Below are 26,683 nucleotides of genomic sequence, written 5' to 3'. Positions count from 1 at the left end.
TTTTATTTTTTTTACATTACAGAGTAGTAAGATTTCCCAGATAAGTAAATTTTGATTCCTGAATGCAAAACATAAAATGTGAAAGTGGAGTTAATACTTTTTATAGCCACTGTAAATTGAAGACAGATTTTCTTTGCCTATTATTTATAGTATACAGTAGTTTATAAGAAATTCTTAATTTGCTTACTTTCAGCACATTTTGTTCTTAAAATATAGATGGAAAGCTATAGATTTGTGTGATCATCAATGCAGAAAGATTATTGTCAGGCGCAGAACATTGTCTTGGATAGGGTACACCTTAGAAGTGTATAGGTTGTCTCAAATACAGATAGATATGTGAAAGATACCCAACAAATCAAATTAAGATATTTTTTTGACACTAAGTTGAAACATTCATTTCAATGAATAGGATTCAATAGAACTGCTTCCATCTCAATGCTATGAGCAGTCCTAGACCTAGTTTACAGTACATCTGAAGCTTGTCAGGGGTTCTAATAACAACTGTCAGTGGCTGTAAGAGAGACATTTCCACTTAACAGGGCAAGATTTTCAAAAAGTCTCATCAGATACCCCTCAGGTCAACCAATAACCAATAATTTTACATTTGTACTAATTTTTCTTTTTAAAAGTATAATTATGCCATTTTCATTTTAGTACTAAGATGTTTGGGGATCCCGACACGAGTGGTAACAAACTTTGACTCTGCCCATGACACAGATGGAAATCTTTATATTGACCAATACATTAACATCAAAGATAGGATGCCTTTAAAGGACCCACGTGACAGTGTTTGGTAAGTTTTATTGGTTCAACATTTCCATAGGTTGTAAAGCAGGTAATGTTTTTGTTAATATATCTGGCTTGTTTGGGTCCAGCACCTTCTTAATATTCAGCCAGATTTATTAAATGTAACTCTTTACTGACCCGAGGTGCCTGACAGCTATGATAAAGGCTGGGTAAGGTGCGCTCTCTGGTTGTGTGGGGTAGGGAGAAGGTTGTGTATGTTCGGTGTAATATATGTACGTAAATGAGAGACTGACGATGAGGTGCAGGGTCAAATATTTTATTAAGTAGGCACAATGCTGCTTGGGAATATGACCCAGGGGGGGGGGTAGCTGGAGGAGGGTGGATGTGCACTGGGGGAAAGGTGGGTAGACCCTTTCAGGGGGCTCCTTACCATGCAGTTCAGGACCAGCACGTCTTTCCTGCTGGACCTTTGGTCGACAGTCTTAAGAACCCGGCAGTTGGGTGATGGAAGTCTCTGGGGTGTGGGCAGGAAGGCGGCATCCCGCACATTTGCAACTTACCTACCGGTAGGGTGCCTCTGGTGTGGCGTTGCGATAGGGGTGTAGAAGGTGGCTGTGAGCAAGTCTCGTTCAGGTTGGTTGGATGACGGTTGTCTTGAGCTTGCTGCACGTAGTGGGTTGGTGCTCTTAAATGAGTTGCTTGCGGTGTCTCCTGGTGTGGAGGTGACCGTGGGTGCAGTGTCTCTTGTTGTGGCACTTTGTGGTGCTGGATCCAGTGATGCAGCTACACCCGGAACTTGGGGTTGTATTACAGCCGTGCGGCTTGCTGCTGGTGCAGGATGGTGAAGCACTGTGTGCTGAGGTCATGACTCGCAGTGAGTGCCGCAGGAGGGGTGGTGTGACCGCACTGGGTCTGGGTGCAGACACTTCGGACAGTGTGCTGCAGATGCAGCAGATGTGGAGGCACCGCGCCAGCGGTACAAGGTGGGTGATGCAGCGGAGGTAGAAGTGGGGCTTGGATGGCCGGGAGTGCTGTGGTCACAGGGCGGGGATGCCGCTCACTGGTGGTGCTGGCGGCTCACTGGACCAGACAGGCTCCCGTGCGGCTGAGTCGGGGCGCGTGTTTGCACGCGGGTGGTGGGCTCCGGATAGGGTGGCGAGGAGTGCGATGGCTGTGTAGTTGGCTCTGTCTACATTGCGTTTCTTCAAGTAGGCCTGACAGCTATATACATAATTCAGTATAAGCATACCAATAATGTTTACATAACTGAAAATTATAAAATTTATTTGTAAACATTCTCTGGAAATAATAATAATAATAATAATAATAATAATAATAATAATAACAATAATAATATAATTAACACTTTTTTATATAGCACCAACATAGTCTGCCACGCTTTACAATTGGAGACAAACACAAGGTATTAACCCCTTCACTGCTGAGACTATTTTTGCTCACATTCTAACATCAATATCAGTAATTATTTATGCCTACCCACACATACTATATCTTGTTACTTTCAGGTTACTTTGATTTTCCAGAAAATAACCTTGATTAAATTTTTTCTACTCATACAATTTACCCAAAATAGCCAAAATGTGCTTTTTTTTTAATGAAATTGCAAGAAAGTGTATTTTTTGTCTAATCACCTCCAACAAATATATATATATTTTTTTGCATTAATCTACCTTTCCAAACCAGCACGAGTAGGTTGTCATAATTAAATCTGCACTTGAAAATGATTACATTTGTTTATGTGTTTGAATGAAACTCCTAAAGGGCCTGATTCAGAGATGGGCGCTGCTGAGTCTGCTCCTGTGTCTGTTGCCGGAGTTGCGGCTGCGATAATATGTAAATACTAGTGTCAGTTCTTCCCCTGGTGTAGTAGCCTGTGTGAATGTGCTAAGACTGAGACACCTACTTTCTGCATCTCTGCACTCTGTAATACTGCTGGTGATTCTTTATATGCCACAATCAGCGCACCATCATGCGCACCATTGACACTTGCACCAGCCCTATGGCAGGTGCAGTTTCTCCATCTGACTATGACCTCTGTAGCTGCGGCTGTGCATTTGAAAAAGGCAGCCACTTTCACTGACACGTTACCTAGGGCAGGGCCGCAACTAGGGGGGGCTAGAGGTGCACGTGCATCGAGTGCCGGAATGCAGGGGGTGAAAAAGGACTGACTCAGCACCTGCACACCCCGCGCAGTCTTGTAGTGTGTGGTGACTTGGCGGCTGCAGATTCCATGCAGATGGCTCCGTCCGCATGGGCTCTGCTGAAAACAGCCATCCAAAAATGGCTGCCGCCGAGGAGAAGACAGATGCTAGAGGTCCTACTGGACCTCTAGTGCCTGTTGGCTAGTGCAATGCACATAGTGTACCCGGAAGTGCCAGGAATGCTGGCACTTCACGGGAGAAGATGCAGAAAGCTGCATCTTCTCCCGTGTAACCCCCTGGCAACGAGCATAAACCCCATGGCAACGAGCATGAAACCCCCTGGCAATGAGCATGAAACCCTTTGACAACGAGCATGAAACCCCATGGCAACGAGCATGAAACCCCTGACAATGAGCATGGAACTCCTGGTAATGAGCATAAAACCCCTGACAATGAGCAGGTAACTTTAAAGTAATTAGAAGCCTTACTGTGGGGCATAACAAGGTGTCGGGCAAATATGTAAGTGGCACTTTGGTAATAGGCATTACAGTGTGTGGCATAATGTGTAATGGGCATTATGGTGTGTGGAATAATGTAAGTCACTATAACTGGGACGTCTGACTAGTGCACTGCCTTATGGAGGAGCAAGGACAAAATCCAGGTACAGGAAGGGAGGGGGCGCAAGAGCACTGCCTTGCACCAGGTGACAGATATCCTAGTTTCGGCCGTGCCTGAGGGCAACCAAATATATGGGTGAACATATATAGCTGTAGGGGAAGGGGACTGCTATAGGCTAAGACTATGAATAACCTGGTTCCAAAGGGTTATTCCATAAATTTGGTGTCTGGATTTGCAACAGCTAATTTGCAGTAATGATCAATGATAATACAGTAATAAAGGTTTTACACCTTTAGCTGGAAAACACCTGAGTCTGCTTAGGAAGTTCTCTTATATGAACAGTTCACATTTAAATGTAGAGTACAGTCACACCCTAAACCAACTACTGCACAAAAACAAATAGTCCAAAAGATCTTTTGGGCCCTAAAACCAGGAGGGAGTGTGGAAAATCATATGGGACATGGCCATGTCCTGTCATGACCCATGCTGTGCCTCCGCAAAGGACTGAGTGCACCGATATGTCTATGCCATCTTAAGGGCAAGGCCCTGCCTCCCTGTACTTTGTACATAGACCCCCACATCCCTGATTCTTGGAGCATATCTGGACACCTTCTGGATACCTGGTCAAGATCTGGACACTGGATGTAAAATTCCTATAACTGGACTGGCAAGTGGTTCCCCTCTCTCTGGGTTTCGCAAGGTCTCCTCTATAGCCATTCTATCTTCTATGATTGCACTCTCTCGGGCACATCTCTCTCTTCTGTATACAGTACTTATTTCTATGGCAGTGTTGTCTTCGTTAACAGCTCTCTCCTTTGTATTCTCTCTCCCTCCTTTGGCAGTTCTCTCTTTAAGTTTGATGGCTGATAATTTTTTTCTGTTTTATCAGAAAAAACATGACACTTATTATTCTTACATGTCAAATTAGTATTCAGAATAGAAATGGAAAACAGTGTTGGGAGTGAGGGCCTGATTCAGTAAGCGGCCGCTCGTTCGCACAACTGCGCATGCGTATTGGTCGTAATGTGCATGCATAAACCAGTCATTGCGGTCGGAAATCGTGCGCTCGCAAAACAGTGAGGGGCTGCTAATTTGATTGACAGAATGTACCGTTTGTGGGTGGTAACAGGGGAAGGTGCTTGAAAACGGGGGAGTGGAGATCCGAATGCAGGCGTGCCTAATGGTAAAAAGGGCGTTTCATGGGAGTGCATAATTAGTAAAGGAGCGTCATCGACCACGTCACTTGGTTGTCTTTTAGCCTGAACTGCTCGTAGTGATTGCGGTAGGAAAAACCTACCACAAGCACTGCGAGCAGTTCAGATGCCTTTCGATGTACCCGATTAATCAAATAAATACCGGAGATGACGTGTGATGCGAACGGCAAAGGGGCGTCTTTACAAAATAGCGAGCGCATTTTTCGTTCGCTCGCTCAGACAGAGAGGCGTCAACAAACCGCAATGAGCGAGCGCTCAATTTAAATAGCCGGCCCCTTTTTAGGAACAACCGTCCGCAAATAGCGTCCGGCTCTGAATCAGGCCCTGAGTGTGCAGTTTGGTAATAATCAGGGGTATGTACACACCAGCAGATAGATAGTATAGTCAATGACCACTCAGGTGTCTTAACCAGGCTTTTTAGGTTTGTTGAACAATAGTGCATGTACTGCCATACTCACTTTTACACAGATCTGGATTTGGTGGATGTGGAGCCTGTAGCGGAGCAGGGGTACCGACAGATGACCAGCCATAGCGCACTCCAATTCTAACATCCCCCCTCCTAACTACAAGCTCCTCCATTTCGCATCAATTTTCAATGAAGCTCAGAGGGAAGTAGTTAAGTCAGCCTGTGACAACCCAGTGGGTTAGGCAGACCTGTGCTTTAATCAGATTAGCGGCTCCCGCAGCAATAAGTACAAAGGCTACTAGACAATCACACCACAGGTAAATATCCAAGGATAAGCAAGTGTCCTCTTTCAATTTCTTCAGGCCTAATTTGGCATTATGTCCTTCAGGGGAACTGTTGGTGAAGGGATGTAGTCAGCATACCGGTGTGCGGGATGCAAACGGTCAAAATATCGGCACCGGAATCCCGACAGCGCCGGGATCCTGGCTCCAGTTTCCCGACCTCTGGCATCCAGAAGATAAGTTTCGGGGGTTAGGAGAGGGTTAGGGGGGAGGGTTAGGCACTAAGAGGGTAGTTTAGGTATAGGATGAAGGGAGGAGGAGGTAAGGTTTAGGCACTGGGGAGGGAAGGTTAGGGGTAAGGGTTGGCGCTACTGTACATACCTGGTAGTGTCAGGGTTCTGACTGTCAGGATGCCGCTGTCAGTATTCCGACTGGCGGCATCCCGGCGACCGCCGGGATCCCATGCCCAGCCCATTGGTGAATGGTTCTTTAAGTAAACTATTCTGGATATGGCTTCCACCCAAAACTGCTTCTCTAAGTTTGCGTCCTTCAACATACACCTTGCTTGCAACTTTCTTGAAACTGTAATATACAAAAACTTCCTGGAGCTACCTAGTGGGCGATCCTGACTGGTCACATCAGATGCGACCATATCAGGACTGCCCATTTGATGTGACCAAGCCAGGCAAGTGAATAAAAGAGGTTGCAGTCAATATGTATTGATCAAATTGGAATCTAAAATGTAATGGTGGCAGGAAGAAAGCTGTGCTACCCATGCCACAGCCCAATAAATAATATTTGTCTAAATAATAGGGTCGGATTCTCCCGACTTTGAAGAAGTGATGTAAAAGAGCACTTTTAAAAGAGCTTTTTTTGTCGTCTTTAAAAGAGGTCCCTTCAAATTTGGGGTACTTGAAAATGGGTACTAGCATATTTTTAAGTCCCTAAACTAATTTTTAAAAAATTCTGCAAAACTGCACCTGCTGCTACTCTGTGCAATGACGAAAACACCTGCCGCATATAAGGGAACCCCTGTGGATTTAATTTGTCTATTTTAGAAGTGGATTTTAGGTTGTTTTTTTTTCACCCCCCCACAAAAATTTTTTTTTTTGGGGTGACCCGATTTTTTTTTTCTTTTTTGTTTTGCACATTTCGTTTTAAGGGGGCATTCCCAAGGGTGCAGGCTATTTTTTTAAGCGTGCACCTCTAAACCCAAAATCTGCACTCTTTTTCACCTGCTATAGGTACAGTAATTGAAATATTATCCCTGTTTTTTTAAAATGACAGGAATTTTCAGGGAAATATGCCTGGGACCCCCCTAAAGATGTCCAGACATGGGGGATCACTATGGGTACCCCCATTTTTGCCTGCTGAAGGAAGTCAGGGTTTGTAATAGCCGCGCAAGGTGCAATATTGCGGCTATGAAGAAGTGGTAAAGAATAGCACTTAGGAAGTTATTTTCCCCCCCAAAAAAATCTATCAAATTTGGGGTACATGAAAATGGGGGTAGGCATTTTTTAAAGTCCCTAAAGTAATTTTGAAAAATCTGCAAAATTGCACCTGCCGCTTGTCCCCGCAATGAAGAAAACACCTGCCGCATACATGGGGACCCGACCTGAATTAATTTAGATAGTTTGGCACTTTGTTCCCCTATTTTTTTTTTTTTACCCCCAAAATTAAACATAATTTTTTTGGGGTGTCCCGAATATTTTTAAACTTTTTTTTGAAGCAGTTTACCTTTAGGGGACTGTCTTAAGGCTGCACGAGGGTTCCTGCAATGTTGTACCCCAAAACCACAATTCTGCACTTTTTTCCGCCTGCTATTCATAGGCAAAACTTTTTCGCCTGTTACATTGCATTGACTTTCCGCCTAGGCGAAAAGTCTTCCAAATTGAATACGGAGGTAACTCAAAACAGGCGAAAATTACGTAATCGGTGAAAAAGTATCGCCAATCCGAACTTAATTTCTATTGCTTGCTGTAACTCCTCCCCCTGACTAATACTATAGGCTACCCCAGTTAACTGACATCTACAAAACTACACCCAACTCAGCCCTTATCACCTAAGAAACCTAACAAAATTTCATACCAAACAGAATGCTTATATATTCTCCAATTTATACTAGGGATGTGCAGGCTCGGATAGGTTCGAGTTTGCACCTGGAGTTCGGATTTTTCCCTCCAAAAAAACGGAACTCAGAAAGAGGCAAAACGTCATCGTGCATGGACGAACATCATCATTCCTGGACAAAAGTCCAGGAATGATGATTTCGTCCGTATATTTATATCTATCACAGTGGTTCTCAAACTCGGTCCTCAGGACCCCACACAGGTCATATTTTGCAGGTTATCCAGCAGCTACACAGGTGAATTCATGAGTCGGGGCCATGTCCTGTCATGACCCATGCTGTGCCTCCGCAAAGGACTGAGTGCACCGATATGTCTATGCCATCTTAAGGGCAAGGCCCTGCCTCCCTGTACTTTGTACATAGACCCCCACATCCCTGATTCTTGGAGCATATCTGGACACCTTCTGGATACCTGGTCAAGATCTGGACACTGGATGTAAAATTCCTATAACTGGACTGGCAAGTGGTTCCCCTCTCTCTGGGTTTCGCAAGGTCTCCTCTATAGCCATTCTATCTTCTATGATTGCACTCTCTCGGGCACATCTCTCTCTTCTGTATACAGTACTTATTTCTATGGCAGTGTTGTCTTCGTTAACAGCTCTCTCCTTTGTATTCTCTCTCCCTCCTTTGGCAGTTCTCTCTTTAAGTTTGATGGCTGATAATTTTTTTCTGTTTTATCAGAAAAAACATGACACTTATTATTCTTACATGTCAAATTAGTATTCAGAATAGAAATGGAAAACAGTGTTGGGAGTGAGGGCCTGATTCAGTAAGCGGCCGCTCGTTCGCACAACTGCGCATGCGTATTGGTCGTAATGTGCATGCATAAACCAGTCATTGCGGTCGGAAATCGTGCGCTCGCAAAACAGTGAGGGGCTGCTAATTTGATTGACAGAATGTACCGTTTGTGGGTGGTAACAGGGGAAGGTGCTTGAAAACGGGGGAGTGGAGATCCGAATGCAGGCGTGCCTAATGGTAAAAAGGGCGTTTCATGGGAGTGCATAATTAGTAAAGGAGCGTCATCGACCACGTCACTTGGTTGTCTTTTAGCCTGAACTGCTCGTAGTGATTGCGGTAGGAAAAACCTACCACAAGCACTGCGAGCAGTTCAGATGCCTTTCGATGTACCCGATTAATCAAATAAATACCGGAGATGACGTGTGATGCGAACGGCAAAGGGGCGTCTTTACAAAATAGCGAGCGCATTTTTCGTTCGCTCGCTCAGACAGAGAGGCGTCAACAAACCGCAATGAGCGAGCGCTCAATTTAAATAGCCGGCCCCTTTTTAGGAACAACCGTCCGCAAATAGCGTCCGGCTCTGAATCAGGCCCTGAGTGTGCAGTTTGGTAATAATCAGGGGTATGTACACACCAGCAGATAGATAGTATAGTCAATGACCACTCAGGTGTCTTAACCAGGCTTTTTAGGTTTGTTGAACAATAGTGCATGTACTGCCATACTCACTTTTACACAGATCTGGATTTGGTGGATGTGGAGCCTGTAGCGGAGCAGGGGTACCGACAGATGACCAGCCATAGCGCACTCCAATTCTAACATCCCCCCTCCTAACTACAAGCTCCTCCATTTCGCATCAATTTTCAATGAAGCTCAGAGGGAAGTAGTTAAGTCAGCCTGTGACAACCCAGTGGGTTAGGCAGACCTGTGCTTTAATCAGATTAGCGGCTCCCGCAGCAATAAGTAAAAAGGCTACTAGACAATCACACCACAGGTAAATATCCAAGGATAAGCAAGTGTCCTCTTTCAATTTCTTCAGGCCTAATTTGGCATTATGTCCTTCAGGGGAACTGTTGGTGAAGGGATGTAGTCAGCATACCGGTGTGCGGGATGCAAACGGTCAAAATATCGGCACCGGAATCCCGACAGCGCCGGGATCCTGGCTCCAGTTTCCCGACCTCTGGCATCCAGAAGATAAGTTTCGGGGGTTAGGAGAGGGTTAGGGGGGAGGGTTAGGCACTAAGAGGGTAGTTTAGGTATAGGATGAAGGGAGGAGGAGGTAAGGTTTAGGCACTGGGGAGGGAAGGTTAGGGGTAAGGGTTGGCGCTACTGTACATACCTGGTAGTGTCAGGGTTCTGACTGTCAGGATGCCGCTGTCAGTATTCCGACTGGCGGCATCCCGGCGACCGCCGGGATCCCATGCCCAGCCCATTGGTGAATGGTTCTTTAAGTAAACTATTCTGGATATGGCTTCCACCCAAAACTGCTTCTCTAAGTTTGCGTCCTTCAACATACACCTTGCTTGCAACTTTCTTGAAACTGTAATATACAAAAACTTCCTGGAGCTACCTAGTGGGCGATCCTGACTGGTCACATCAGATGCGACCATATCAGGACTGCCCATTTGATGTGACCAAGCCAGGCAAGTGAATAAAAGAGGTTGCAGTCAATATGTATTGATCAAATTGGAATCTAAAATGTAATGGTGGCAGGAAGAAAGCTGTGCTACCCATGCCACAGCCCAATAAATAATATTTGTCTAAATAATAGGGTCGGATTCTCCCGACTTTGAAGAAGTGATGTAAAAGAGCACTTTTAAAAGAGCTTTTTTTGTCGTCTTTAAAAGAGGTCCCTTCAAATTTGGGGTACTTGAAAATGGGTACTAGCATATTTTTAAGTCCCTAAACTAATTTTTAAAAAATTCTGCAAAACTGCACCTGCTGCTACTCTGTGCAATGACGAAAACACCTGCCGCATATAAGGGAACCCCTGTGGATTTAATTTGTCTATTTTAGAAGTGGATTTTAGGTTGTTTTTTTTTCACCCCCCCACAAAAATTTTTTTTTTTGGGGTGACCCGATTTTTTTTTTCTTTTTTGTTTTGCACATTTCGTTTTAAGGGGGCATTCCCAAGGGTGCAGGCTATTTTTTTAAGCGTGCACCTCTAAACCCAAAATCTGCACTCTTTTTCACCTGCTATAGGTACAGTAATTGAAATATTATCCCTGTTTTTTTAAAATGACGGGAATTTTCAGGGAAATATGCCTGGGACCCCCCTAAAGATGTCCAGACATGGGGGATCACTATGGGTACCCCCATTTTTGCCTGCTGAAGGAAGTCAGGGTTTGTAATAGCCGCGCAAGGTGCAATATTGCGGCTATGAAGAAGTGGTAAAGAATAGCACTTAGGAAGTTATTTTCCCCCCCAAAAAAATCTATCAAATTTGGGGTACATGAAAATGGGGGTAGGCATTTTTTAAAGTCCCTAAAGTAATTTTGAAAAATCTGCAAAATTGCACCTGCCGCTTGTCCCCGCAATGAAGAAAACACCTGCCGCATACATGGGGACCCGACCTGAATTAATTTAGATAGTTTGGCACTTTGTTCCCCTATTTTTTTTTTTTTACCCCCAAAATTAAACATAATTTTTTTGGGGTGTCCCGAATATTTTTAAACTTTTTTTTGAAGCAGTTTACCTTTAGGGGACTGTCTTAAGGCTGCACGAGGGTTCCTGCAATGTTGTACCCCAAAACCACAATTCTGCACTTTTTTCCGCCTGCTATTCATAGGCAAAACTTTTTCGCCTGTTACATTGCATTGACTTTCCGCCTAGGCGAAAAGTCTTCCAAATTGAATACGGAGGTAACTCAAAACAGGCGAAAATTACGTAATCGGTGAAAAAGTATCGCCAATCCGAACTTAATTTCTATTGCTTGCTGTAACTCCTCCCCCTGACTAATACTATAGGCTACCCCAGTTAACTGACATCTACAAAACTACACCCAACTCAGCCCTTATCACCTAAGAAACCTAACAAAATTTCATACCAAACAGAATGCTTATATATTCTCCAATTTATACTAGGGATGTGCAGGCTCGGATAGGTTCGAGTTTGCACCTGGAGTTCGGATTTTTCCCTCCAAAAAAATGGAACTCAGAAAGAGGCAAAACGTCATCGTGCATGGACGAACATCATCATTCCTGGACAAAAGTCCAGGAATGATGATTTCGTCCGTATATTTATATCTATCACAGTGGTTCTCAAACTCGGTCCTCAGGACCCCACACAGGTCATATTTTGCAGGTTATCCAGCAGCTACACAGGTGAATTCATGAGTCGGGGCCATGTCCTGTCATGACCCATGCTGTGCCTCCGCAAAGGACTGAGTGCACCGATATGTCTATGCCATCTTAAGGGCAAGGCCCTGCCTCCCTGTACTTTGTACATAGACCCCCACATCCCTGATTCTTGGAGCATATCTGGACACCTTCTGGATACCTGGTCAAGATCTGGACACTGGATGTAAAATTCCTATAACTGGACTGGCAAGTGGTTCCCCTCTCTCTGGGTTTCGCAAGGTCTCCTCTATAGCCATTCTATCTTCTATGATTGCACTCTCTCGGGCACATCTCTCTCTTCTGTATACAGTACTTATTTCTATGGCAGTGTTGTCTTCGTTAACAGCTCTCTCCTTTGTATTCTCTCTCCCTCCTTTGGCAGTTCTCTCTTTAAGTTTGATGGCTGATAATTTTTTTCTGTTTTATCAGAAAAAACATGACACTTATTATTCTTACATGTCAAATTAGTATTCAGAATAGAAATGGAAAACAGTGTTGGGAGTGAGGGCCTGATTCAGTAAGCGGCCGCTCGTTCGCTGTGAGCGATGTTCGCACAACTGCGCATGCGTATTGGTCGTAATGTGCATGCATAAACCAGTCATTGCGGTCGGAAATCGTGCGCTCGCAAAACAGTGAGGGCCTGCTAATTTGATTGACAGAATGTACCGTTTGTGGGTGGTAACAGGGGAAGGTGCTTGAAAACGGGGGAGTGGAGATCCGAATGCAGGCGTGCCTAATGGTAAAAAGGGCGTTTCATGGGAGTGCATAATTAGTAAAGGAGCGTCATCGACCACGTCACTTGGTTGTCTTTTAGCCTGAACTGCTCGTAGTGATTGCGGTAGGAAAAACCTACCACAAGCACTGCGAGCAGTTCAGATGCCTTTCGATGTACCCGATTAATCAAATAAATACCGGAGATGACGTGTGATGCGAACGGCAAAGGGGCGTCTTTACAAAATAGCGAGCGCATTTTTCGTTCGCTCGCTCAGACAGAGAGGCGTCAACAAACCGCAATGAGCGAGCGCTCAATTTAAATAGCCGGCCCCTTTTTAGGAACAACCGTCCGCAAATAGCGTCCGGCTCTGAATCAGGCCCTGAGTGTGCAGTTTGGTAATAATCAGGGGTATGTACACACCAGCAGATAGATAGTATAGTCAATGACCACTCAGGTGTCTTAACCAGGCTTTTTAGGTTTGTTGAACAATAGTGCATGTACTGCCATACTCACTTTTACACAGATCTGGATTTGGTGGATGTGGAGCCTGTAGCGGAGCAGGGGTACCGACAGATGACCAGCCATAGCGCACTCCAATTCTAACATCCCCCCTCCTAACTACAAGCTCCTCCATTTCGCATCAATTTTCAATGAAGCTCAGAGGGAAGTAGTTAAGTCAGCCTGTGACAACCCAGTGGGTTAGGCAGACCTGTGCTTTAATCAGATTAGCGGCTCCCGCAGCAATAAGTAAAAAGGCTACTAGACAATCACACCACAGGTAAATATCCAAGGATAAGCAAGTGTCCTCTTTCAATTTCTTCAGGCCTAATTTGGCATTATGTCCTTCAGGGGAACTGTTGGTGAAGGGATGTAGTCAGCATACCGGTGTGCGGGATGCAAACGGTCAAAATATCGGCACCGGAATCCCGACAGCGCCGGGATCCTGGCTCCAGTTTCCCGACCTCTGGCATCCAGAAGATAAGTTTCGGGGGTTAGGAGAGGGTTAGGGGGGAGGGTTAGGCACTAAGAGGGTAGTTTAGGTATAGGATGAAGGGAGGAGGAGGTAAGGTTTAGGCACTGGGGAGGGAAGGTTAGGGGTAAGGGTTGGCGCTACTTTACATACCTGGTAGTGTCAGGGTTCTGACTGTCAGGATGCCGCTGTCAGTATTCCGACTGGCGGCATCCCGGCGACCGCCGGGATCCCATGCCCAGCCCATTGGTGAATGGTTCTTTAAGTAAACTATTCTGGATATGGCTTCCACCCAAAACTGCTTCTCTAAGTTTGCGTCCTTCAACATACACCTTGCTTGCAACTTTCTTGAAACTGTAATATACAAAAACTTCCTGGAGCTACCTAGTGGGCGATCCTGACTGGTCACATCAGATGCGACCATATCAGGACTGCCCATTTGATGTGACCAAGCCAGGCAAGTGAATAAAAGAGGTTGCAGTCAATATGTATTGATCAAATTGGAATCTAAAATGTAATGGTGGCAGGAAGAAAGCTGTGCTACCCATGCCACAGCCCAATAAATAATATTTGTCTAAATAATAGGGTCGGATTCTCCCGACTTTGAAGAAGTGATGTAAAAGAGCACTTTTAAAAGAGCTTTTTTTGTCGTCTTTAAAAGAGGTCCCTTCAAATTTGGGGTACTTGAAAATGGGTACTAGCATATTTTTAAGTCCCTAAACTAATTTTTAAAAAATTCTGCAAAACTGCACCTGCTGCTACTCTGTGCAATGACGAAAACACTTGCCGCATATAAGGGAACCCCTGTGGATTTAATTTGTCTATTTTAGAAGTGGATTTTAGGTTGTTTTTTTTTCACCCCCCCACAAAAATTTTTTTTTTGGGGGTGACCCGATTTTTTTTTTCTTTTTTGTTTTGCACATTTCGTTTTAAGGGGGCATTCCCAAGGGTGCAGGCTATTTTTTTAAGCGTGCACCTCTAAACCCAAAATCTGCACTCTTTTTCACCTGCTATAGGTACAGTAATTGAAATATTATCCCTGTTTTTTTAAAATGACGGGAATTTTCAGGGAAATATGCCTGGAACCCCCCTAAAGATGTCCAGACATGGGGGATCACTATGGGTACCCCCATTTTTGCCTGCTGAAGGAAGTCAGGGTTTGTAATAGCCGCGCAAGGTGCAATATTGCGGCTATGAAGAAGTGGTAAAGAATAGCACTTAGGAAGTTATTTTCCCCCCCCAAAAAATCTATCAAATTTGGGGTACATGAAAATGGGGGTAGGCATTTTTTAAAGTCCCTAAAGTAATTTTGAAAAATCTGCAAAATTGCACCTGCCGCTTGTCCCCGCAATGAAGAAAACACCTGCCGCATACATGGGGACCCGACCTGAATTAATTTAGATAGTTTGGCACTTTGTTCCCCTATTTTTTTTTTTTTACCCCCAAAATTAAACATAATTTTTTTGGGGTGTCCCGAATATTTTTAAACTTTTTTTTGAAGCAGTTTACCTTTAGGGGACTGTCTTAAGGCTGCACGAGGGTTCCTGCAATGTTGTACCCCAAAACCACAATTCTGCACTTTTTTCCGCCTGCTATTCATAGGCAAAACTTTTTCGCCTGTTACATTGCATTGACTTTCCGCCTAGGCGAAAAGTCTTCCAAATTGAATACGGAGGTAACTCAAAACAGGCGAAAATTACGTAATCGGTGAAAAAGTATCGCCAATCCGAACTTAATTTCTATTGCTTGTTGTAACTCCTCCCCCTGACTAATACTATAGGCTACCCCAGTTAACTGACATCTACAAAACTACACCCAACTCAGCCCTTATCACCTAAGAAACCTAACAAAATTTCATACCAAACAGAATGCTTATATATTCTCCAATTTATACTAGGGATGTGCAGGCTCGGATAGGTTCGAGTTTGCACCTGGAGTTCGGATTTTTCCCTCCAAAAAAACGGAACTCAGAAAGAGGCAAAACGTCATCGTGCATGGACGAACATCATCATTCCTGGACAAAAGTCCAGGAATGATGATTTCGTCCGTATATTTATATCTATCACAGTGGTTCTCAAACTCGGTCCTCAGGACCCCACACAGGTCATATTTTGCAGGTTATCCAGCAGCTACACAGGTGAATTCATTACTCACTGACACATTTTAAAAGGTCCACAGGTGGAGCTAATTATTTCACTTGTGAGTCTATGAGGAGACCTGGAAAACATGCACTGTTTGGGGTCCTGAGGACCGAGTTTGAGAACCTGTGATCTATCATATGTACTGTCAGGTTTGGATTATTTTTTGAACCTGGGGTGGATGCAGGAGAAGAAACTGGAACGGGTTTGCAGTATTGAAATGCAGCAGGTTAAATAGGAGTATTATAATTCATGAAATGGTGATGGATATATAAACTTTCAGAAATACAAGTCCAAGTGATGTGTGGCTGAAAACAAATGTCTGGTAGGAAAACAAAGTCCAATTTGTGAGGCTGGAAACAGGTGTCAGGCAGAGAAAACAAAGTCCAATTAGGGAGGCTGGAAACAGGTGTCAGGCAGAGAAAACAAAGAGCCTGATTCAGACCCGGTCGCAAGCGCTGAGCGCTCGCAACCGGGTCGATGGTGGCCCAGAGCGCATGCGCACAATGGAGCTGGCTCCGTCGTGCACATGCGTGAGACCCGGATAGCGACGGGCACTCCGTCGCTCCGGGTCTTGCACCAAAGGGGGCGAGCTGTCGATGTTGAGTGACAGCTCGCTCCCTTTGGTGGGTGGGCCAGGGGCATGGCTGCCCAAACGAAGGCGGCCCCACTGACATCACGAGTGATGTCAGTGGAGAGATTTTGGATCTGTTAGAGCCGAAATCTCTCTGGGGCTTGCAGCCATGAGACCCTACCACAAGGGTCTCGTCGCAAGCCCGATGGTCGCGATGGCCGCTCGCTGTAGCTGTGGGTAGTCACCCACAGCTATGCGAGCGGCCAGGAGGCCGTTCTAAAAAAAAAAAAACGGCCCTGATTCAAAGCAAGCGCTCTGTCAGAGCGTCCGGCTCTGAATCAGGGCCAAAGTTCAATGGAGGTGTGACTGAGGAACAGAGAACTTAAGTACTGGAGTGGGTTCTGAGTCCGGAGAGCTGGTGGGTTCATAAACTGTGGAGTGAGTAACGGGGTATAGCAGGGTAGATGCGGGTATCCGGGGTCAGCCTGAGGTGGAGACAGAGCAGGAAATGTAGCACTGTTGTGTGCAAATATCACACCGAGCTAAGGAGCGCAGAGAACTCTCACACAGCTTGCGCTGTGTACGTTGCACTGGCAACTAGAGGGCATGCTGAACACTCTTAAGTACCATGGGAGAGTTCATGATAGGCTGCTGAGAGTAAACACTAGATGCTCCAACCTGATTGGCCCATTCAGGTCACATGCCCAAAACCAAGATGGCGGCGCCCAGCAATCCCCAGCGTGGCAGCACTGCCAGTCTTACTTGTCATCGCATTGCTCGTACCCCTCAGACATCCACATGCACCTCGTACCAACCTCCAGACACCAGCACCCCCACCGGTAGGAACGTGCCAAAGCACCCGCACAGACAGAGACCGCGACTCAACAGGTACAACAACTCTGGTCGTGACATGTACAATCTAAGTCAGTGGTTCCCAATTTTTTTCAGAACATGGCGCCCTAGAGTATCAACATTTTTTCCACAGCATCCCTGGGCCAAAAGTTTCTTATTGAGAAATTTAGCAAAAAATTAAATTAAGTAAATTGTGCTTACAATATACTATATGTCATTCTTAGGTTCAGTTATGTGGTGGTTGCCAGGGCTGTGCTTCTTTTTGTCCACATATTTTTTGCTTGGCAGTAATTACGATTAGTTTTGAAATGTTTTGGTTTTACCTATCACATTGACTAAAAATTATTTTATTTAGTACTGGGCCCCCAAACCGAGCCACCCCTGCAAGTGCCATGAGGCATCCCAGGGTGCCATGGCACACAGTTTAGAAACCACTTCTCTAAGTCAACACGAAAGGTTTTGATTTCAGATAATTTAAATATATTTAAAACTAAAAAGTGTACATACTTGGCCCATACCACCTGTTAAATATTGACTTTGGAATTAGAGCGGTACTGGTGCAGATACAGCGGGTAAAATAAGCATTGAACACATCGACAAAGGCTTTTGTACGAAGTATTAAATAAATTTCCGTAAGCGTGTTCAATACTTTTTCCCTGTGTCATTTCACATTATTACACATAACTTAATTTATGGACATCTATGGTTTGATTTCTTTGCATGTGTGGATTGCATGGGTTGTTGTTGACATTCGGTGAAAATATCATTACAATAGCCCCATTACAAATATATTTCCTGAGAAAAATGTTGATGTATTCAATACTTATTTTACCCGCTGTATATCCACTTTTGAAAATATCTACTTCAAATTTGTATACCAATGCACTAAATAATCCAAACTTACTCCCAATGATGTCCTTAGTTGACATTACCTTAGGTTCCAAAGCTTAAAAATGATCAGCAAGCTGAGGAGCCAAATGTATGTGTTTACAAAATGTATAACTTATAGCCTTCCAAGTCATCCAGTCATGTATGTCATTTTAAATTCATTCTATGGGATTTTTTGAGTATTTGGTTGCTCTCACAGCTAGAAATATACAATGCATCCGGAACATATTCACAACGCTTCACTTTTCCACATTTTGTTATGTTACAGCCTTATTCCAAAATGGAATAAATTCATTTTTGTCCTCAAAATTCTACACACAATACCCCATAATGACAACGTGTCAAAATTTTTTTTGAGATCTTTGCAAATTTATTTAAAAAAAAACCGCTAGGAAATCACATGTACATAAGTATTCACAACCTTTGCCATGAAGCTCAAAATTGAGTTCAGGTGCATCCTGTTTCCACTACTCATCCTTGAGATGTTCCTACAGCTTAATTGAAGTCCACCTGTGGTAAATTCAGTTGATTGGACATGATTTTGAAATGCATACACTTGTCTATATAAGGTCCCGCACTTGACAGTGCATGTCAGAGCACAAACCAAGCATGAAGTCAAAGGAATTGTCTGTAGACCTCCGAGACAGGATTGTCTCGAGGCACAAATCTGGGGAAGGGTACAGAAAAATATCTGCTGCTTTGAAAGTCCCAATGAGCACAGTGGCCTCCACCATTCGTAAATGGAAGAAGTTCGGAACCACCAGGACTCTTCCTAGAGTTGGCTGGCCATCTAAACTGAGCGATCGGGGGAGAAGGGCCCTAGTCATGGAGGTGACCAAGAACCCAATAGTCACTCTGTCAGAGCTACAGCATTCCTCTGTGGAGAGAAGAGAACCTTCCAGAAGGACAACCATCTCTGCAGCAATCCACCAATCAGGCCAGACAGAAGCCACTCCTTAGTAAAAAGCACATGGCAGACCAACTGGAGTTCGCCAAAATGCACCTGAAGGACTCTCTGGTCTGATGAGACAAAGATTGAACTCTTTGGTGTGAATGCCAGGCATTATGTTTGGAGCAAACCAGGCACCACTCATCACCAGGCCAATACCATCCCTACAGTGAAGCATGGTGGTGGCAGCATCATGCTGAGGGGAATTTTTTCAGTGACAGGAACTGGGAGACTAGTCAGGATAGAGGGAAAGATGAATGCAGCAATGTACAGAGACATCCTGGATGAAAACCTGCTCCAGAACGCTCTTGATCTCAGACTGGGGCGATGGTTCATCTTTCAGCAGGACAAAGATCCCAAGCACACAGCCAAGATATCAAAGGAGTGGCTTCAGGACAACTCTGTGAAAGTCCTTGAGTGGCCCAGCCAGAGCTCAGACTTGAACCTGATTGAATATCTCTGGAGAGATCTGAAAATGGCTGTGCACCGACGCTTCCCATCCAACCTGATGGAGCTTGAGAGGTGCTGCAAAGAGGAATGGGCGAAACTGCCCAAAGATAGGTGTGCCAAGCTTGTGGCATCATATTCAAAAAGACTTGAGTCTGTACTTGCTGTCAAAGGTGCATCAACAAAGCATTGAGCAAAGGTTGTGAATACTTATATACGTGTTATTTCTTAGTTGTTTTTTTTATTAAATTTGCAAAAAATCGCAAAAAATCTTTTTACACGTTGTCATTATGGGTATTGTGTGTAGAATTTTGAGGACAAAAATTAATTTATTCCATTTTGGAATAAGGCTGTAACATAACAAAATGTGGAAAAAGTGAAGCGTTGTGAATACTTTCCGGATGCACTGTACATAGGCTATTAGCTACAAACTGCATATTATTTTCTTTTGCATAGGAATTTTCATGTGTGGAATGAAAGCTGGATGGAACGAAGGGATTTACCACCTGGGTACAATGGATGGCAAGTGCTGGATGCAACACCCCAGGAGAAAAGCAATGGTAATTGCAGCCACAAAAGACCACATATGGTCCTGTAGTAGTTTCTTCAATTAATAGAGGATGTATACATATTAATAGTGCAGTAAAATCAGTGCTTTGTACAAATACAGGTTCATTACATTTCCCCAATATCTTTTGAAGTAAGGATTTCTAGGACATGTCTTTTCCTTAACAATTATTCACATTATATCCACATGCAACATTGCTCACAGTGTACCAGGGACACAGGATTAGTACTTTTGTCCCAAAAGAATTGGTATAAAGTCGCTGATTAAACATAGTAATAAATGGCAGTAGGCATGGCACAGCCGCTCCATCCTGACCTCTTTCTTTTGCCTTTTTACCCAGATTTGTGACTTGCTGTAGTCGCACACAGAGGTACTGTACATGAAATGTCAGCCACAGTAGTTTGTGCACCTTGCATTGTACCTTTGTTGCATTAGTGATGGAAATAGGACGCATATTTTCATAAAGAGACGCATGGTGTGGCTAAGTCATAAAGTCTGTGGTGGCCAAATGGAGCTGTTTGCCCCAATTTGAGCAAAGGTGTATGTGGACACATCTGTAGGACAGAGATTGTGAATCAGAATGAGCAGGAACCTAAGCAACATTGACAAACAGGGCAGAGAGCAATCCTCTGGAGATAAAGCTGCGTTTTGAGGAAGTACCTACAGGTAAGAAAGTACTGCACACACAGACTCTATATCAGTGTCAGGTTAGACTGCAGTGGTTCCCAAATATTTTTGAATCACGGCGCCTTAGAGTATCAGCATTGTTATCACGGCACCCGTAAGCCAAACGTTTGTTTTTGAGAAATTCGGAAAAAAAAGTAGTATAGTAAAGTGAAGTAAATTGTGCTTACCTGTCATCATTAAGGTCAGTTATGTGGTGTTTTGAGCTTCTGTTTGTCCACATATTTACATTACATTGACCATAAATAATTTGATTTGGTGCTGGACCACCAACCTGAGGCACCCTTGCAAGTGTCCCGAGGCACCCCAATGATTTCATAGTTGTGTTGGAGCAACGAAACAGCAGTACTGTACAGCATTTTTACAATGAACTCACTTTAATTAACCAACAATACTGTAAATAGAATAATACCTACAATGTTAATATTCCACCATCAAAATAGTGAACACTGAAATCCGGGCATGTAGTAAAAAGACTGATTTAGCTAGAATATACTTCTGACACAGTAATAGAAATGACATCATATTGCCGATTAGGGGGTTAGTCATGAAATCTTGAATAGTTATAAAATTGTGAAGGATAAAGCACCAACCAATCAGCTCCTAACTGTCATATTACAAACACAACCTGTAAAGTGACTATTAGGAGCAGTTTGGTTGGTGCTTAATCTCTCACAATTTTATCTCTCTCCAAGCTTTCATGAATAACATCCAAAATGAAGGTTGTGAGCAGCCAATCAGGTACTAGCTGTCATTTCCACTAGTATATTGAAACGTGCAGTTGTCAGACGGTTCTCCTATAGCCATTCAAGTATATGTGATAATGGGAACAACTGCTTCACACAAATAACATATTGGTATAAGCTATTAGTAGAACATGTTTGATTACAATAGATTGTCACTTGATTATGGGGAAGGGTAGAGGGATACGGGTCACCATCACTTGATTATGGGGAAGGGTAGAGGGATACGGGTCACCAGCACTGTAGACGAGCTATATATAATATGAACTTGGTCATAAATAATAATGTGTCCCCTTTGGGATCATAATTCCATCCCCTCTACAGAGTAACGCACAACCGTGCAATACTACAGCACTCTACAGTATATGGTGGTGCAAAAAAAGTTAGCACATGCTCACTAGCAGAGCAGTGATGTCATCCTGTCGGCGCGTCACTGTACAGGTGGAGGTAAGACATGAGCGCACTCCTCTCTCACTCCGCAGACGTCCCAGAAGAGGGGACCTCATAGGTCATGTAATCTATATAAAGTTGAAGTCTTATGCTATCGCTGTATCCATAAAGATGGAACCCCTTAATATTTATACTTGTTGTTTTAGGTATATATTGCTGTGGACCAACTTCTGTAAAAGCCATTAAAGAAGGAGATATTCATCTTGATTACGATGGTCCTTTTGTGTTTGCTGAGGTTAATGCTGACATTATCAGATGGGCTATTGGCCCGAATGAAGCTAAACGAGAAAAGTTTTTCCATGACAGTAAAACAATTGGAAGACAAATCAGCACTAAGAACGTTGGGAATGCTGAGCGAATGGATATTACTCAGAATTACAAATATGATGAAGGTAAATGTAATATCTTTGAAGTTGAGCACTATGATTTTAAATAATCATGATTTAAAATAGAGGTCATTACTTTGTTTGTTATCCAGGATCTAAATGATCTCTGTGATCCAGTGTTCAGAATTGATCAGTGTACATCCTTTTCATATGTTAAAGCTGAGTACACACTAAGCCGGCATTGGCAAGTGCATACACACAGCGGGGGTGGCGGCAGCAGGGGCCATGCTGCATTCAGCATCTTGGGCCCTCTGACGATATCGCCCGTCGGACCTGCATGAGGGAGCACGCATCATCAGCGACACAGTTGGTGTACACTGGCCGATGTGCCCGATATGTCGTCTGATCTGCCGAATTGGATGACATATCGTCTAGTGTGTACCCGGCTTTACCAATGTGCAGGTTCGGTTTTATTCGGTTATTTTCGCCAAATTAGCGCAAGTTCGGATTTATCTTATTGATTATCCAAAACACCAGATGACCAAAATTATGCTGTTTTTGAGATCCGAACATATCTGAGTAAAACCGAACATCTCTGATAATAACATTACAAACAAATGAGTTAATATTAATATGATAGATTGGCAAATAGCAAAAATTTGGCAGCCAGACTTTTTGTTACTAACTCAGATTAAGAAATCCTGATTTTAAAAATGTAAGATTAGAAAGTTTCATACTGTTATTATTATTATTATTATTATTATTATTATTATGATTAGCATTATTATTATTATTATGATTAGTATTATGCAATTTGAAAGTATGAAAATGTTCTATTCTAATTGATTAGAGAATCTCCGAACATACTTGCATGTAGTTTGGTATCAGCAACTGAAACCCAACAATATTTCATAAATCACCTATTTATTAATAAAGATTGTTGGGCTGCAAAATCACTAAGTGCCTTGGGCCTGATGCAGAGGTGCACACAGAAGCTTCTAAGTCTTTATGCTAATGCTGATTCTGTCCATACTGATACGCCCACTTGCAGCGCCGCTAATCCGTCTCGATGCATGTTTAGATGCACCATCGTTGCACCATCAAAGCTTGCACCAGTTGGTGTATTTTCTCCATCAGAACATGGCATCCTGTGTCTGTGCTACTGCATTTTTAGAACGCAGTCGCTGTCAGCAACATGCCCGCCACACACCAGCATCTGCCTAACAACCGCCCTGTTTCCTCCCAAAACGCCCATTGAAATCCACGGCTGTTGTGTCCAATTTCATTCTGTATTTCCCGGCGATAACAATTGGGACGCATGCGCTGTGTGACTCGGACGCATGCACATTACTTCCAAAATCGGCCACCTGCATAAATAAATTATCAGCATTGTGTATTCATTTAGTATCAGTAGCGGAATTGTGCAGCAGGATAACACTGGATGGAATTGGTGTTCTGCGCTCTCACCCCCTAAGTAGTAAGCAATACACTTGACCAGAGTGCATAAGGTGTTATTTGCGTTGCACAGTTGTTAGGTGTCGGTGGCGGTTAGCTTAACCATGTCTTAGGTTTATTGAACCAGGTAGAACATAAGTAGCATACGACGGGATATAGGAATTCATTCAAAGTCGGTCGAAGCGGCCGCACGGTCGTATGCAGCCGATGTTCGCTAAACTGCGCATGCGTACAGTTCGCAATGCACGTACGCAAACTAGCCGCTACGATCAGAAATTTCTCTCTCCTTGAACACCGCCAGGTCGGTAGTTTGAGTGACAGATTGCGGCGTTTGTGGGTGGTAACATGGGAAGGTGCTTGAAAACAGGGGAGTGGAGATCCGAACGCAGGTGTGCCTCATTATGAGAACGGCGTTTTATGGGAGTGCATAATTGACAAAGTAGTGTCATGGCACACGTGACAGGGGAGGTTTTACACTGACATGATCGTAGAGCTTAAGAGAGGGTAAGGTCAACCTTTAGCTCTACGACCAGTTCCGATGGTATACGATGCTCGCGATTAATCCTTATGTAGCCGGAGATGACGTGCTATGCGTACGAGATGTGGCGTATTTTTAGCGGTCCGACCGCATCCACCCCTTGGTCGGCCAGCTAACGATCCGACCTTAGGGACGCAACATGCGTGTGCAACATTTGCATATCCGGACCCTTTTTCTATACGACCGTGCGGCCACTTCGACCGACTCTGAATGAGGTCCATAGTCTGGAACCCGATGGTCTAAATGCCGACTGCCGGCTTCCAGACCGCTTTATCCCGACTAGGGCCGAATGACAGGCGTCTAAATGTAGACGCCTGTAATTTGCCCGACGTCGGGAGACCGACGCCCGGCACCCCGATCGAGCGGATGCCGGGTGCCGCAGCGGACAGCCGCACGGGGGGGGGAGGGTTAGGTTTAGGGCTCCCGTGGGGACTTAGGGTTAGGCACCCCCCCTGGGGGACTTAGGTTTAGGCAACGGGGAAGTAGGGGTTAGGGTTAGGCATGGGGGGGAGGTTAGGGTTAGGCACCCCTAAGGAGGGTTAGGGTTAGGGGTGCTAGGCGGTAATACATATCACATCCCATATGACACAGGGATATAACAGGTGTATAAACAGGGATGCAGTCAATATCCAACCGCAGGGATTCCGGCGCTCAGAATGCCGGTGCCTGAATCCCGATACTTGTCAGAATCCCAGCACCGATGTGCTGACTGCCGGAATCCAGAAGGTAAGTAGCAAGGGTGGAGGGAGGGTTAGCATTAGGGGTTAGGCAATACAGTTAGGCATTAAAAGGGCTGAGTGTTAGATTTAGGGTGAGGGGATGAGGAGGTATGGTTTTAGGAACTAGGGGGGAGGTTGGGGTCAGGCACTGGGGAGGGAGGGTTACAGTTGGGAGAGGGGGAGGGTTAGGATACTGACCGACAAGTGTCGGTATTCTAACCCTGTTGGGATGCCGGCATCGGGATTCTGACCGCCAGGATCCAAATCGTTGGCATCCCATACCCATCTCGTATAAACAATAGTTCTGCTGCTGCCTGGAGAATTAGTATTGCTGGGTGTTGTAGTGTGCCAGGAGGCTGGGTGGTATGCACCCCGGTGTAAGGTAGCGCTGTGTCCCTCTAATATAATGGTGCAGGCTCCTAGTAGCCACTGCAGGGCTGCTGTAATATGAGAGTCTAAAGGGGCCTATCCATTACACGACTTTGTGAACAATCCGACCAAAACCAGGAGGTTTTGGTCGCATTGTTCACAAAGTCTGCTAATGGATAGCAGCAAGGACCAGCGATGCGTGTGCACGCTGGGTCCTTGCCGACCCCGACTATCTACTGAACATGCCCGTTAACCTGACGACGCTTGTGAGGTTCGGCATGGTCAGAGATAGGAGGTCGGGCTCCTGCACTGACGCCCAGTGAACGCTGTTCAGTGCGGGCATCGCACCTCAGCGACCTGAAGGTCTGAACGCTAGACGTTCACAGTCCCAGCCACGCCTACTTAATAATGCTGCAGTCCCCTGCTGGGCCAGCCGGCCCCATCAGCTGTCACTATGATCGATTCATCCCCTCCCGCATGTATCCCAGGGAACAGGAAGTAAGTGGACATATATTTTCAGCGATTGGCTGAAAGTCACATGATCTCTCAGCCAGTGTAAAACAAAGCATGCCGGGAGATGTAGTTTAATTGTTCACAGCATCCAGTGAGTCAAGTGTACTGTAGCTGAACTTGCAAGTGTCAAGCATGTCCTAACAATATACAAGATGGAGATCAGTGGAGTGAGCCAGCATGGTCTGGATTGTGTTAGCTGTGCAACTTTTCCAACAAAGGTATAATGGATCTCTCTCCTATTTTTAATATCTATCTATCTATCTATCTATCTATCTATCTATCTATCTCATCTCTCTCTCTCTCTCTCTATATATATATATATATATATATATATCGAAGGTGCGGCACTCCCGGCGTTTAAAAAGTAGACAAAGCACACATACTGTAGAAGTATTTCTTCAACGTTTCAATCACATTTGATTGTCATCATGACAATCAAATGTAATTGAAACGTTAAAGAAATGTTGTTGTCAGTGGCGTCACAAGGGGGGTGCGGGACCCTCCTCTAAGTGCCTAAACCTAACACCCCTTTCCCGCAGCCAAACCCTAAGTCTCCGGGGGGGGGGAGCCTAACCATAACCTCCCCCTGGGGGTGCCTAATCCTAACCCCCCTTCCCCTAGCCTTGCCCTAACCCTTCCGGGGGGGGTGCCTAACCCTAAGTCCCCCATGGGAGCCCCTAACCCTCCCCCCCGTGCCTGGCACCCGGCTTACCTTCGATCGGGATGCCGAGCGTCGGGCTCCCGGTGTAGGTAAAATGACAGGCATCGAGATTTTGACGCTTGTCATTAGACCCTTGCTGGGATTAGACAGTCGGGATACCGACGGTCGGCATTTAGACCATCGGCATCCCGACTGCATACTGGTCATGTAAGATAGGTGAATAAGTCCCATAAGGAACCAGCTCATGTAATGTAGGATTGATGAGAAATAAGCATTTATTGATGTGGAATGTGGATTAGTTAAATTTGAAAACAGAAATATTGTTTAGTCCTTGTGAATGTGCTGCTAAAAGAGGATACTCCTAGAATAAATGTTCAAGAAAAGTGGGAGGGGGCAGGACTGGAAGTGGGAGGAGTAATGAGTCAGGACTCATTCTTAAAGTGCCCCCTTAAAATAAAAGTCTAGATCCATTCCTGATTCTGTCTGCTGGTAAAA

The 26,683-nt window shown here is 44.6% G+C and overlaps 1 protein-coding gene across 1 annotated transcript in view; it reads left to right on the top strand.

The window, feature by feature from the left end:
* Nucleotides 1–26,683, top strand: part of LOC148524825 (protein-glutamine gamma-glutamyltransferase 5-like) — a 94,778-nt gene that overhangs the window by 42,047 nt on the left and 26,048 nt on the right. Inside the window, exons 7-9 of the mRNA XM_088471806.1 lie at nt 655–793; nt 19,619–19,722; nt 21,754–21,999. Of these exons, the coding sequence (XP_088327932.1) occupies nt 655–793; nt 19,619–19,722; nt 21,754–21,999 (489 nt within the window). The remainder of the gene's footprint in view (nt 1–654; nt 794–19,618; nt 19,723–21,753; nt 22,000–26,683) is intronic.

This window comes from Taudactylus pleione, unplaced genomic scaffold (assembly GCF_031769625.1).
Source record: "Taudactylus pleione unplaced genomic scaffold, aTauple2 ptg000116l, whole genome shotgun sequence".
Taxonomy (NCBI): domain Eukaryota; kingdom Metazoa; phylum Chordata; class Amphibia; order Anura; family Myobatrachidae; genus Taudactylus; species Taudactylus pleione.
This window is presented reverse-complemented; position numbering and strand designations above follow the sequence as displayed.